This window comes from Thunnus albacares, chromosome 7 (genome assembly GCF_914725855.1).
Source record: "Thunnus albacares chromosome 7, fThuAlb1.1, whole genome shotgun sequence".
Classification (NCBI taxonomy): domain Eukaryota; kingdom Metazoa; phylum Chordata; class Actinopteri; order Scombriformes; family Scombridae; genus Thunnus; species Thunnus albacares.
The window spans coordinates 5,593,797-5,609,476 of NC_058112.1; the positions used below are offsets into that span (position 1 = coordinate 5,593,797).

The 15,680-nt window shown below is 41.9% G+C and overlaps 1 protein-coding gene across 1 annotated transcript; it reads right to left on the bottom strand.

Annotated features, from left to right (window-relative positions):
- Positions 1–439: 439 nt before the first annotated feature.
- On the bottom strand, positions 440–14,198 carry snrkb (SNF related kinase b). The gene is made up of 5 exons (XM_044356111.1): positions 13,837–14,198; positions 12,414–12,835; positions 11,780–12,174; positions 4,943–5,084; positions 440–3,487 (listed from the first exon to the last, which is right to left on the bottom strand). Exons 2-5 carry the CDS (start codon positions 12,647–12,649, stop codon positions 2,350–2,352), a joined length of 1,911 nt encoding a protein of 636 aa, XP_044212046.1. The 5' UTR covers positions 12,650–12,835; positions 13,837–14,198; the 3' UTR covers positions 440–2,349.
- Positions 14,199–15,680: the final 1,482 nt, after the last annotated feature.

A 15,680-nucleotide genomic window follows, 5' to 3' on the forward strand; every position in this document is an offset into this window, starting at 1 on the left:
ATGAAATAATGGTGTATTGTTCATTATATAAATTATTGATTTTAGAAGGTAGTATTTTTTCCAGCCACCAGGAGGCACCATACCCTTTCTATTTCATTCCTCATGCAGCTTTTCAGGCCCTAGTGGCTACAAAGGACTATATCACATAGGTTGTGAGACTTCCTTAGCTGGCTGCAGCTGCACATGTACACTCTTGACGCTAATCATAAACCTGTGTGTGTGTGTGAGTCTGTGTGTGTGCTCTGATCTGAGGGGTCCTGTCTGGTCCTAGGATCAGGATTTCAGGTTAGAAACAGAGTTGACAATGTTTGCTGGTTGTCCAATAAATTCACAAAGGAAAATGTCTGGTTGTCATGTCTACACTTTCAGAAAACATCTCTAGTCCTTTGTACAATATCCTACTCTATGTTTTGTGAAATCAACACACTGCACACATTCATGCTGTTGATTTAATCAATTTTAATAAATAAATACAGAAAAATAAGTTCATGGCTCCATAGAGACGTGGTCCTATAATTACAATGCAGGTCAGTAGACACAGACACACTGGGGAGAGACAGGCTGCAATCACACAGGAACAAATAATGGGATTTTATCCCTCTTCTGCACAGATTTTATGCTTGCATGGCTGATGAAATATGAGCGATAATCAGATTTCATGTGACATCCACTCCTTATATAGGCAGGGAATATCCGATCGCAGGTCACAAGTTAAAAATCCAATTTGTTGTACCCCTGAAGCTGCAGTGATTGACAGGAGTAAGCTCTGTTTGCTGAGCTATGAGGGGAAAATGTAGCTTATTGTACAGCTTTGGCCTTCTGATCCTCTATGAAACTTTACACTTCTTGAGGACATATACAGTGTGCATGTGAAAATATAGAAACACACAGAGGCATTATATGGTCAAATAAAACTATATGGAGAGACCCCTCCACTACTCAGTAACTTGTCAATGACAGTTGGTCAAAATGACCAACAAATCTATCCATCGGTCCCAAAACACTTGTAGAACGTTACCAGCTACAGCAGTCATACTGTGTGCCATTCATCATTCAGTGGGTTACCTCAAGGTACTTACAGTTACACAAGAACAATGTCCTGTCAGATCCAAGACACATAGAGGTATATTGTGATAAATATCAGTAATAACATGCACCAAGTCAAACATCTCCCCTAAGGATGAGTTAAGAGAAAATATCTTTGCCACATTATAAAAAAATCAAGATACTTCATATGCTTTTATATCTGCACATCCAAAATAAAACTATGATCAAACATTATTAAAATTTTTAGTATAATTAAAAATAAGCACTCAAATACAACGGAAGACCTGCATCCCAATCAATGGTCAATGATCCTTTCAACATTATTATACAGTATGTTAGGACAAGCCATTAAATGAATACGACTTTAGGATTAAGAGGACAGAAAATCATATATTCATCTTAGTCTTAGCCATATATTATACAGTATATCATATCATATCATATATCATATCATATCAAATCATATCATATCATATCATATCATATCATATCATAACAGTCTCAGTCGTTCATTATAAGAGCTTATATTAAGAGTTTCAAACAATGAGAGAAGCAGGTTGTGCAAAGGGAAGAGAAAACGAGTGCTACTCTGTAGCAGAAGCTGGTTCAAAGTTTTTTCTTATCCATATAATATCAAATATGATCATAATCATGGATCTACTGAGTGCTAAAACATTCTGACTTTTAGAGCTTTTTGAAGTTTTACAGTCAGAACCAGGGTGACACAGTTGCCACATACAGTATGAAACCTATTAATCATAGTAGGCACCTTTTAAACACACAAAACGGACTATAGCTTATATCAGTAATAAACTGTTGCAGTAATTATGTCTCCTCGACACCCTGTATATAAAGTCCCATCTGTCTTCTGTCTCACTATCTCCTGTAGGTCCAGTACTGTTCCTACCAAGCTACAGATCAGACACACCCCCGTCACTGTAATTCTATGGTAGCTCCTGCACACAGCAGCAAATGGATGAGGTTCTACTACGTCTCAACTACTGTGCTGTACACAAACTCTAGCTTAACACAATGTTAATTACATGAGCACGATGCTAGAACCGAGTGTCTGTACGTATGAAGCTTTACACGTCCCTTCCTGTACACTTGGTGTCTGCATGCTGAGGGCCTTTGCTCCTTTGCCTCAAGGTCTCTGCAGCATGAAGGCTTAGCAGGCAGCTCAGTGGTTTGCCACTTCACAAGGTTTGTGCTGTGTAGCCGGCCACCTGCCGACTGCTAAACAGCCTGCATGTCCCAAGTGAGCCAGCAGCACATCACATGCGACACTCAGCCTGACTTCACTTATAGCACATGGCAGCAGTTGTACTGAGCCAGCGGGAGAATCTTGGGCTTGTTGTGTGTCGGTATGTTGAAGGCCAAAGCTTTTTCACAGAGAGGGAACTGAAACAGTCTCTCACGCAACTTTAAGCTGTGCCGTTTCCCTGCCTCCACCCTCGGAGCAGCCTCATCCCGCGCCCCCAGTGCATTGTGGGGTTGAGATCTGTCTGTTGAGAGGTCATCTCTCCCGCTTTTCTCCGTTCTCTCGTCTTGTTTTCCATCCTGTCCTGTCTTTTGAGCTTCCTTCCCGTTCAGGCTGAGTCTGGCAGAGGGAGCAGGGATGGAGGGGACAGAGGAGTTGGATTCAGGGAGAAGAGGAGGTTTGTTGGTGTTGTTGTTGGGTTCTGTCTCCTCATCCTCTCCTCCCTCTGGGCTTATGGGGTCTGGCTGCCCCTGACAGCACGGGACCCCCAAACCAGGCAGAGATGATGGTGGGATTTCAGGACTCTGACTGACAGGATTGTCTCCATGACTGACTGGTTGGTCTGAAATCACACTCTCACTGTTTTCTTTCTCTATGTCCATCTCCATCTGAGCTTTGACCTCCACCTCCTCCTCTTCCTCCTCCAACATCTCCACTGAGCGTTCTAACTCTTCCTCTCTTTCTTCCTCTTCCCTGCACTCTTGATCATCTGCTCCATCAAGCATCTCCTCAGCTTCTTTCTCCGGCTCCTCTACTAACAAAGATGACACCAAACCTCCACCCTCTTTTGCCAGACTGCCCTCCTCCTCCTCCTCCTCCTCCTCCTCCTCTTCCTCTTCCTCCTCTTCTTCTTCTTCTTCCTCACAGATCTGCTGTAACGCTGGGAGGTTCTTGGTGACAGGAGGCTCTTCATTCAGAGGTGGACGGAGGGTGAAGCTGAGGCTGGGCTGCCAAGGTCCAGGGAAAGCTTGCTGAGACGGGGGCCTCGCAGCGAGCAGGTCCCCACATTCAGGCACTCCTGAGCGGGGAGAGCTGGGAGAGAGGGCCCCTGAGAGCCAGTGGGGCGGGGCCTCCGGGCTGAGCAGGGCATTATCCAGCCCCTGCAGCCAGTGGTGAGCCTCGATCTCCTCGAGTGACGCGCGGCAAGACGGATCCTTCTGGAGCATCCTGGAGATCAGGCTGACAGAGAAGAGAGGGAGAGTTTTATTGTTTTATGGAGAGGATATAAGCAGCCAGTTTGTTTGCATCACATTAAAGCAAAGTATCTTGACACAGAGACTGACTGATTTAGATCTGATCTAGGCAATCTCCATACATGTTAACCATGTCTGTTAGTGAAATATCTTGAAACTTGTATCAGTTTTGAATGTCCAGAAGGTTGTTCTGTTCTACTCTGCTCCTTTTTTGAAATCAAACACATCATCATATGACCGAGGGCTAAGTCATATGACAAGTACTGGGTCAGATGTTCCAGGATGTGTTTGCGGCCAAGGATAATCTAACAAACCACTTGGTTGAGGGTATTTCTGCATAATGCCTCCTAACTACCGCTGAATGAAGAAGAACTGGAAATGAGTGTATAAAGGCGTTCATTCACTCAGGATTCAGAACAAGAACAGCAAGCAAATATCTTAGTTTCTTTCAACATGGATGCTGTACTACTCCTGTTATTGCAATTTGTACCACACCAACAAATTTGGTTGTCACTGGCAACAAATCCCATTAAAAGACAAAACCACCAATGTGTTAAGTCTATCTGTCACTTTCCAATCCTGTTTGTTGCCTACTTGTTCCTGCTGAAGACATGAATCTTTAAAAATAGGTCACAAATAGAAAGCTTGCAGCACTTTCTAGACATAACCTACACACATTTGGATTTTCATAGCAGTTGAATTTGAATTGAATAGATCTGTAAAAACCCTCGCCTACCACCTACTTCTTCCTTTGATTATTCCTCTGTTGATCAAAAAATGAGACAATGAAGTTATCCGGAAGACTGTATTTTAAGGTTTTATGTCACAGTAATGTTGTTAACTCTCCAGACCTGCAGCAGCCAAACAAACGTTGATGTTAACGCTGCCGTCCTGTGTGCAGAGGACAGTGTGTGTGTGTGTGCCAGGAGTGAAGGTTATGTGAGAAGACGCAACTAAGTGTGAGTTGTATTTTGAGTTGTATTTTGTTCCAGGAGTGTGCTCGTGGGTCTCTGACAAGATTGAAATACAGTTCAAAGTTCAAGGACACAGATATTCTTGTATTAAAGAAAAGAACAGCCAATATTTGGTGGCTAACACTCGCTGTTTAATGCCAAGTGATTCACTGTTTTAGCAAGAGCTGTATTTGCAGCAGGCTGGAGCAGCCTCTGACAACTAGGACACTAAAATTATCCACCGAAACGCACGCTAATGAGATGATTTTGCGGTCAGCAGCTCCTTAAGACGGGGTGACACACCACATCTATTCTACAGCAGAACGTCTCTGAGTGAGAGTATGCCTTTAAATGAAGAATCAATTTACAATCAAAAAATTAAATGTGCGAGGATAATAAAAGATTTTATTCTAAAGCTGTGGTCTGAGAGGAACCTTGATCTTAACCAATACCATAGTCTAACCCCACCGTCATTCATCAGTACTCACTCTCTGCAGTCGCCTGAAACATGTTCAGGGACGGAATAGCGACAGTCAAGAATCATGACCAGAGTCTCGCTGTCGTTGGTTTCCTGGAAGGGAGGGACTCCACACACCAGCATGTACAGGATCACCCCGAGAGACCAGATATCTGGAACACACACACACAAAGCAGAAAAATGAGCCTTAAATAGTAAATCGTCTCTGGCATTAAAATAGCCTACAATCCCTCTGCTCTCTGATCATGTTTAGAAAGCTGTGAGCCTCATATTCAATATATAAACATATTTCCTCTTTGATTTGAAAACAGCCAGAAATGTTTTTTTCTGAAAATCTGATTTTGTCCTACACAAATCTACATAAAAAGATCATCTATTGATCCCAGTGTGGAAATTCTATTTTCTCTCTTGCCTTCTCCACATCCTCCACAGAGAGGTCAGAGGTCAGGGTAAGTAGAAACAGAGCGGCCTCCCTGCTGAGCGTTATACAAGGTTATACGAGGTTAGATTAATTCTTCAATGACATGGAATAAATAAATGAGAGGGAAGTGGATGTGTAACAGTTGGATGTCCGGTTTACGTGTCGAAACTGCACACGGATGGACCTGGTAACCTTGACCCCTGACTCAAACACACACACACATCCAGGCTTCCTGGTGCTGACCAACAGCGCTGACAGTGTGTTCTTTTCTCGTCTCCTCCCTTTCCTTCCCCTCCTCCTCCTTCTCCTCCACTCTCTTGTCCTCATGAACCAGTCGAGAACACTGTGGCCGGTTCAAGGAAACACGCACACACATGCAGAGGGAAGGGAGCCGAGGGCTGAAGGCCATAACAAACAGAGGGCTTGTTGTGGTGTTGTGCTATTCTGAGAATAATCTTGCTTTCCTTCTCTCTCTTTTCTGTCTCTCCTTTTTCTGTTTCTCCCAAACGCTGGGCATAGGAACACTGCTCACTCTGTTCACATTGTGTGTTAACTGTGATGAATCAGTAGAAATAAATCCAGATCATATATCTAATAAAATGCTGCTTCTGCTAATGTAACATTAGTTTCATGAGTCAATGAAAGGGCGATTGTTTGAACTTTTATCAGCTTTATTCTCTGTAGAGCTTTACAGGGAGCACTGCCCTCTAAAAAGAGATTAAAACATAGTAGCACATTCATATTTAATAAAGCAGTGATTGACTTATTGTGATATTTCCACTCAACAGTCCAATTGATACTTTTTTAGCTTTCTTCATACATTTGGTGTTTTCTCTCTACTGGCGACTGGTCTGCTGTATTCAGATCATATCAGATGATGGGAAACTAAATTTTCTTACTTTTGAGAGGTTCTTTACATTTTCAACACATTCTTAAAGCATCCACAATTATTTATGATGAACTACAGCACCTTTCTTTTGCATTTTTTGGTGTGGCTCTATGGATAGCAATGACAGTTTGTCATTCTTTCGTCCAGACTGAGATATCTCAACAACTATTGGATGGATATTTGGTACAGATGCTCATGGTCCTAAGAAGATGAATTCTACTGACTGGTCATCACCTTAAATTTACTTCTAGTGCCACCAGCAGGTCAAAATTAATTTCTCCAGTGCTTTGGTTTATGACTCAATAACATTCCCATCAGCCACAGTACTTTGAGCCCCTGTATTTTGTGTTTGGTGCTAATTAGCAAATGTTAGCATGCAAGAGAGAGGGGTATGACAAGTAACAAAGGTCCGAGGTGCCCCGGTTTGTCACTTTCGATACTACATTTATGAAACTAGCAGAAAGACATCAAAGAAAAGAATACTCATTTTCTATTTGTATTTAGAAAGTCGACATCAACATCCTTCTCTGAGTATTCTGTAAGCAGCATTCGATATTAAGAATGCACCATCATTGCTAATGCAAACCTATTTATACTTTATTTGTACTTATTTATTTACAAGTTTCAAGATACGGATCATTATTGCACTGGACAATCTGCAGCTTCCTAAAACTACAGTGGAATTGTTAAGATACTGTCATAATGGCAAATAAACTTTCATTAATAACTTAATTTCATTATAATATCCTAACTAGATTAGATGAAGAGGGTTTCAAAAATGTACTCTTTCATAATGTGATAAAGATCTATACAGTATCTATCCTTGCATTCTCACACGTACCAGTCCCATGTGTAATGAACATTCAACCATTGTCCCACATTACTCTCATGATGGTCCAAACAACAGCCCTCAGTCCTCCACATACAATGTACACTCACATGCACACTCACAAGCACACTCATTCCTGTCTAGAGAAGTGTTATGCAACAGGAAGGAGGAGAAGCCACTGAGTGCTGGGAGTGTACTTTTCTCTGCTCACTGGGGAATATCGCACATTCTCACCACGCATTAGTGGCCTGCTGACAGTACAAACATGAACTACACACACACAAACACACACAGTACATATAAACCAGATGTGGATGGGCCGAATCTAGACATAATTTTAACTATAAAAGTGCTGATATAAGATCCAGGGGTCTGTAGTCCAACTGTGGCCCTTTTCAGAGGCCGCCTCTTTTGAAGCGTGCGTTTCAAGACAAAATACGTCATAAGGGGTCAACAAAGCCGTTCCTACTCCAAAAGCTCATCCAAGTTCGGACAAAAAAATGCAGCCCTCTTTGACCACATTTGGAAGACAAAACTGGAGTATCCCAGCATCCACTGCATGGACTTCACTTATTAAATGATGTATTTAGGTCATCAGACACTGATAAAATACATTGTATCACATGAACTGGACCAATTATGAAGCCATTTTCCCTCATGATCTTGACGTATTTCATTATTCTAATATGATTATGTCCTAACTCTGATATAATGATCCTGATAGAGATGGGAAGCAAATGATTATACTGTACATAAATGTAGTGTGCATTCAGAGGTGCATTTTTCTTTCAATATAGGCATTATCGTCACTATTTTATCTTTACTTTAAAGACTTTGTGTAAGCACCAGTATTTCTTGGGAATCAGTTGAGCTTCATGGAGAATGTAAGAAATGTTAATAAAATATTTGCTCACTTTCTTAAAATAACAATTATAGTTTTGTAAGATTTTTTTGTCAGAATTAAAGGTGTACACTGGCAATTCAGTACATCTTATAAAGTTAGGGGACTTGCTTAACTGATTTTTAAAAATAATAATCTAATTGATGCAGCAGAGGATATCATGAATTTTAGTTCCTAGTGAGGGCTTAGCTCCAAAAAAACTGGATCCTACATTTCCCATAATGCAATTTGATAGTATCCTTTGTTAGACTGTCCATACCTGATAAATAGCTGCATCTTTCAAACTCAGTGCCCACAGTTTGTAATGCAGGCTTTCAATTAAAATTTTGAATTCTTTACGCCCAGCCTGAGATAACGGTGATGACATCATCATTAGTTATTTTGTCCTACTTCAGAAATCTTCCTCAGAGCCACAGAAGACATTATATAATTGCTTTCAAAGGCTGAGTAGTACTAACCATGACAAGTAAACTGATCTTTATGTGTAAAATTGGTGGCATGCCCCTTTTTACAGATGCCACTGAGTGTAACATGTGTTCAGGAAAAAAGCAGTTATTTGGAGTATTTCCCCTTTAAGTCTGCAGTGTTGTTATAATTTCCAACACGCACATAGTGACTGTGTGTTGGATCTGGGCTTTGCAAGCTTTGGAAAAGTAGTTCATATAAAGAGTCCAGCAGCCTTCAGGTTGATATGAACACACTGACAAAGAGGTTTTGTCTGTAAAACTTCTTTGGTTATCCGACTATTCCTTGATCTAATTACAGGGGGCTTTCCATGTGCTTCTTCCCATCAGGTTACAAGCAACCAACACTCTCCACCCTCGAGCAGAGAAATGAGTGATGTATACCATGTGGCAGCCAGACAAAGATGAGGCATGGAATTCTAAATTTTGCTGTGGTTTAATACATCACACTTTGTGGACAATGGACAGCACATCAGAGCGCTGTAACCCAACCTGACCTCAGGCTTCATTACTGTGTCTGACTAATTTTGAATCACACATCCTGTCAATGCTCTTAAAAGAACAGGACTGACACCAAGAATTACCATTTACTGTTTTAGACCTTTAGAGAGCAGATTTTTCTCACAATTTTAGCTGCACTAAAAACCCTTAAATTGATGTAACAAGTAAATACGACAATTAGACCACAAAACAACAAAATAATCACAATCACATCCAATGCTATTTACAGTGTGTAGCTGACACTCAGCTAGGCTTATAAAAACTGTCAAATGCAGAAGTTCCTCTTTCACAAACTCCACCAGTGTGGGCCTTCCTCCATTCTTATCTGACATTTTCCATAACATTGTTGCCAAGCAGAACTTCTCTGTCACAACTTACACATTCACTAATAAACTATGATTTATTGTCTGCTTGTCTATAACAAACCAGGTGGATCTAGTTCCATTTCACCAAATGGCTATTATATTTAGAAATCAGCAGATGAACATGCACTACAGCCCTGGCGACGACCTTTCACTGACTTAAAATCATTTTCTTGTCTGTGAACTTGACGTCAACACTTAGACCTCAGAAACAGTACACACATGCATGCACACAGTAATGAACAGATATTATGTAACTGTAGGCAGTGTTTATCTTTGTCAAAGGCGAGAGGCCCTTCTTGTCTCTCCTCTGCATCATATGACTGTCATCAAACACACACAAACACACACACACACACACTGTCCTCAAACAGAGTACACATGTATACTTTAAGACTCCCAACAGTGAAGGAACCACAGTGAATTAAACAGCAGCCTGTTCATACAGACAGAGCAGCCTATCTGTGTGAGTGTGTGTGTGTGTATAGACATGTTTATGAGTCACCTTACTAAGCTGAGATCACTAAGGGACATCTCTTCCTCTGTGCAGCTCAGGATTATCACACACACATTTGTGGGCTTGGGTGACGGTAGTGTACATTTCTGTCAAAGTGATGACATAATCATGATATCTAAAGCTTGAGTCACATCAGAGTAGAACAGAAAAGTGCACTTCAGTTGAAGTGAAGCAGAAAACTGTCTTGGAGGATATAATAAAATGGATTTAAATGGACGCCCTCCATGTGGACGCTTTTAGAAACAGGAACTAACGTGAAAAAAGGAACAAATGCAACTCATAAGTCATGCTGAGGTTATAAATGCATGTGAGCGATGTTTCTTCACCACCACTCGCTTTCAAACACATGTCATGTCCTCGCTAATGAAGAAAACATCCTTAATGTAAAAATATTCATTCAAATGATCTAACTCTGTTTAGGATTTTTGCCATCAAGGATGTTGTAAACACTGCAGGATAATGTGTAAGAGCAACTGAAAAAACCTGTAGATGCCCTTCTACAAAAACAGCTCCTAATTGCAGTTGGGTTGCATTTGTATTCAGTGCAGATGCATTTGTAGTCACCAGAATAAATAGCGCACAAACCCTGCCAAAATCCAGGCTAGTCCAGCTAAGCAGATAAGACCACCAACCTCCCTGAAGCGGACATGCTGTGCCCCCCCCCCCACCAGAAGAAATCCCTTTTTTTTCTTCTGTGTCTATAATGTCAAATCCCACAATCTGTCTGCCTGCCTCACCTCTAATATCAGACACATCCCTGCAGTACGGACCAGCCACTTTACTATGAATAAACAGCGATGTCTGTTATCCGTCTCTGTCTTCTCTCTCTCTCTCTCTCTCTCTCTCTCTCTAACACACACACACACACACACACACACACACACACACACACACACTCACACAAATGCTTGCTGTGCAGTGTGAGAGGCCAGTGGTGAGCTGCAGTATTTGGTTCCACTGCAGAACGTGCCCAGTTGGCTCATGACTGGCTGGCTTTCCTAGACTGACCCAGATACACACACTAATCCTTTACACACACTGACACACACACACACAGATCCATACACTTCATATACATGGGCACAAACACTAACAAGCACATAAATATGATAGGACAAATAGAACAGGAACACACAAGGTAAAACACACACACACACAGGATCAAGGGGACAAATATGGCCACATACACACACACACAACCACACACACACACACAGGGACAGTAATGAACACATAGACATATGGGCTCATGCAAATAGGTACAAATACAAACATGACAGCCCTAAAGCTGAATTTGTCATATGAATTTACTGTTTGTCACGTTAGCAGTTTGACCTTGGAGACAGCAGTTGACAAAAAAAATCTGATGTTATCTTACTAATGTGACCTCATTTCGGCTCATCTGCTGACGAGAATAGTGTGATATGATCGAAAGCTGCAGAACAGCTACTGAATTGGACAGCTTTGTAAACTGCTGTTTCTAAGGTCAAGAGGGAACTTTAAAGCCAACATGGGAGATAAATCCTTTGAAAAAAAAAAACTGAATCTACTATTCCCATGACAACTGGGCAAACTCTATCTGCTGATGAGGATCATGGTATATGATAGAAAGCTCCAGAGCAGGTAAGACTGTTTAGTCAAATGATCAGACAAACTTGTTGGGCCTACAATAATCTCATTTCCTCCTCAGTACAGAGTAATTAATAACTGAATTGCATCAATTGTGCTAAAGTAGATTTAGTCACTTTAATTACGGTTTTAGATGCAGTATTTTAAATGCTGGATGTTGAATGTGACCTCAGGCTATAATTTGTATGTAATGTATGCTTGTTTGTTATATCAATGTCAACAACACAGTTAAATTTGCATGACTACACGCCAACACGTGCTTGTTTATTTAGGCCAACACTTCACTTTCAATACTCATGCATCCTCACCAAAAAAACACTTTTCTGTTTCTCACCTACAGCTGGAGCATCATATTCTTCTCCCAGCAGAATCTCTGGAGCGGAGTATGCCAGTGACCCACAGCTGGTAGCCAACATCATCCCAGGTTGGAATAAATTGCTGAACCCAAAGTCCGTCAGCTTCACAGCCCCCTGCTGGGGAAAGAACACTACATTCTCAGGCTTCAGGTCCCGGTGCACCACGTGGAGCTGATGGCAGTAAGCCACAGCGCGCACGATCTGGGCAAAATGACGCTTGGCGGTGTCTTCAGCCACGCCTCCCTCGTGGCGCAGGATGTAGTCGTAGAGGTCACCCCCCTCGGCCAGCTCCATGACCAGGTAGAGGGTGGTGGGTGTGTCGATGACCTCGTAGAGGCGAACCACGTTGGGATGCTGCACCAGCCTCATGCACCTGAAAACAATTAGTAATGAGGGTTACTTAACAGAGGAAATATTAGCTTTTCATAGCACTTTTTATTTAGACAGGTGCATTCTTTTTTTTGTTCAGATGGGTCACACACAGGCTTCTGTTGGAGCTATTTGGGGTTTAAAATCAGTCTGTTTGAAATCCCATTAAATCAGATTTAAAAAAAAAAAAAAAAAGCTGCTCCTGCTTTTGTTTTTCAGTCTTAAATAAATATCATTCTTTACCTCACTTCTTGTAAGAGGTGGCTCGTTGCCATGACATCAAGTTTTGTCTTGTCAATCATCTTGACAGCAACCAGCTGCCCAGTGTTGACTTGACGAGCCAGTTTGACCACCGCAAAGTGGCCCCTGCCCAACGTCCGACCCAGATGGTACAGTCCGCTGAGATCACAGCGACCAGGGCTGCTCCTGAGTTCGGGATGTCCATCCTGGGCTGAAGTTATTTCTCCAGAGGAATCCATGATTGAAAGAAAAATAGGGGTTGAAAGGTATGGGGGACTGGAGGAGGAGTTGAAAATAAGGGCTTCAGGAAGATGGAGCCAGTGATACGAGGAAAACGCAGATGGAAAATTGTCGTGTCAAGGTGTCAGGGACAGAGGGAGGAAGGGGGTGGAGGGCAAAAATCTTCCTCACTGTTGGAGAGTTGCCTGGCAGGACAAAGAAAAGACAAAACAATGAGACAAAATGACCGTGTTGATAATTCTGGCCTTTAGCCCAGAGGGAAAAGGGCTTTAGATGAGGTCAGCTGCTGCTAATTCCTCATCCCTTCAGGCACTGGACCAGAAATAGAATATTTCCCATCTTTTAATGAAGGCAGAAACGACAGAACAAGTTTAAATAAAGTGGTTGAGAGTAGATCACAATGTATAGGACCGTGGTGCAGTGAGAGCAGTAGAGAGTAAATTATTCTTTTATTGTCTGTGATGTGGAGGACGCTGTGTTTGGCTCCATCTCAAATAACACCCATCAAGCACAAATGGCACGTCGAATCAATACTGTAACAGGAAACCATAATGTATGTTTGTGTGTGTGTGTGTACACGTGTGTGTTTGTGTGTCATTAGTTTGGCTAAGAGGGTCAGAATGTGGCATTAGATCTGGTGATGTCATCATCAGATCTTCCCAAGGGTAACAAGTTCATCTGCCATCATCAGCTTCATCACCATGATCATCATCAATGCAGTCACCACTGTCAACTTCATTGTTTTCTTTATCACGCTCGCCCTGTGAATACGCATCATCAATACTTCATCAACATCATCATCATCACTTATTTATCACTATAGCAGCATCATTAAAGACAGCAGCAGCCTTTCACAACATGTTTAAAGCCCCTCTCCCAAGTGGACACTAGCAGGCCTCACCGTGTTAATATGAGCTGATATTCTTATCTGTGCACTTTTTTTTTATCTGATCCATAACACTGCGTAATGTTGCCTACGGGCTGCTACACTTGTGTTGAGGCCAGCTGTTCTCTACTTGGCCCCAGCTGCAGTCCCGAGTTGGCACATACGCATGTAGTCATCCTGCTGGCTGCTGCTCAACACCTCCAATCTCTCACTGACACTGACAGCGCGACAGGAATATAACGCGGCTCCTGGACCGGACAGACAGCTATGAAAACACAGTAACATCGGCGCTAAACTTACCATTGTTGTGCAAATATCCTGCAGATATCCCGAAGCTGCGAGCTGCTTGTTCTGTCAGCGGTCTGAATTCAAACGTGGAAGATGTCAGCGCCGCGCTCTCTCTCTCTCTTTCTTTCATAATACTCCATGTTCGCGGTCCATGTGTGCACATACTTTCCTCATGACCGCTCGCCTCAATGCTCTCCAGAGTCTAGGGCTTGTGTGACTGGCCGCGCGCTCGTTCGTCAAACGAGAACATCCCGTGCGCGCGTGTGCACGTACATACGCGCGTGTGTGCCCGGCTTCCGTCTGACGTCAATACATGCCAGCTCGTTCCCGGGCGCAGCAGCAGCCGGCGGCGGTGACGAGCCTTCCGTACACAGTGGAGAGACTGAATAACTGAATGAATGCTTCGGAAGTCCAAGAAATTATATAACTGACTAATGTGGGTTTTTTTTCTCTAAGTAGCAGGGAAGTATCGAGCTGTATCATAGGCTAATGTACACAATAACCTACATTCCAAGGATGTTTTTATTGTAATGACTTGATTCTTTTGAGAGGTCTCAGAGGACTACAGGGGAAACACTTGGACAAAAAAGTTGTTTCCATTTATACTCTTAGCCTGCTCTCAGAGACTTGAATGTCCTAAGAAAAAATCACATAGTGTTCCTATTAGCCAATATCTCTTTTACATTTTTTATTTTAAATTTCTTTCTTTCATTTTTATATGATTTGGGATTACTTAATTTTGTGTGTTATGCACCACAACACCAAGGTAAATTCCTCGTACGTGCAAACCTACTTGGCAATAAACCTGGCTCTGATTCTGATGCTATGGGGAGTTTCAGTGTGTCAGATAAAAGGCCGTTAATGATCTCGTGTAAATGTAAGTTTATTTTTTGTATGCATGTTAGCCTGTTTCTGTGTCTATTGGTCTGTCTTATTTAATCTGATGTCACACGTGACATTGCCTTACACTGAATTTTAAGTTCAAAATAAAGGTGACTGCATTTAGAGCCTTTTATTAGATTTCAAGCACTGTTTTATTGTAAAGCTGCTCTAGTCTGCTTGATGATCTCATCCCTGCTGCTCTTTGTTTCATCTGTCGGCCAACCAGCAGAATAATGGGGCCATCTAGTGGCTTTAATTTTCTTTTCTTTTCTTTCTTTCTTTCTTTCTTTCTTTCTTTCTTTCTTTCTTTCTTTCTCTTTTTGTTTTTATTTCTTCACTGCACCCTCCCATGTGCCTGTACGGTATGTACAGACAAAAGATAGAGTTTTGGGTTTCAGTCTCTCTTTTGCTCTTTCTCTTTCACACACACACAGAACAAGGAGACAACACTGCATTTTCTATCCAGGGGTTATATGTCTTTTAAGTTGTGTCTGTTTTAGTACTGGTACCATGTCAACTGATTTTGCTGTTGCTAAAAATACTTAATAGTTTGGGTTGGTTGGTGGTGTGGTTTGGTTTGGTTTGAACAGCCACTATGTGTTCTTTTCTTTGGCACCATCTGGTGATAGGACCAGGAATGACATATGGTAACTTTAAAGGTTACATATTTTTCACTTTTCCAGGTCATGTTTTTAATCTGGGGCTCTACTGGAATATCTTTGCATGATTTACAATTCAAAAAACTCCTTATTTATCTTATACTGTCCCTTTATGCAGCCCCTCAGTTCAGCCTCTGTCTGAAAAAGGCAGTTTTAGCTCCTGTCTCTTTAAGGACCCCCTCCCGATGAGCCCACTCTGTTCTGACTGGTTGGTTCAGGAGGCTACTGAAACAAACTATAGTAGTAGGATTTCACTGCTTTTTTCTCCTTCTTTACTTGAAATATCAAATACATCCGTACATGTTCGAGCCAAAA

Coding starts and splice junctions, on each gene's coding strand:
- snrkb (XM_044356111.1), bottom strand. CDS start 12,649: ATGGATTCCTCTGGAGAAATAACTTCAGCCCAGGATGGACATCCCGAA. Junction 12,175..12,413: donor CACCTCTTACAAGAAGTGAG/GTAAAGAATGAT, acceptor AATTGTTTTCAG/GTGCATGAGGCTGGTGCAGC. Junction 5,085..11,779: donor ATATGATGCTCCAGCTGTAG/GTGAGAAACAGA, acceptor TGTGTGTTCCAG/ATATCTGGTCTCTCGGGGTG.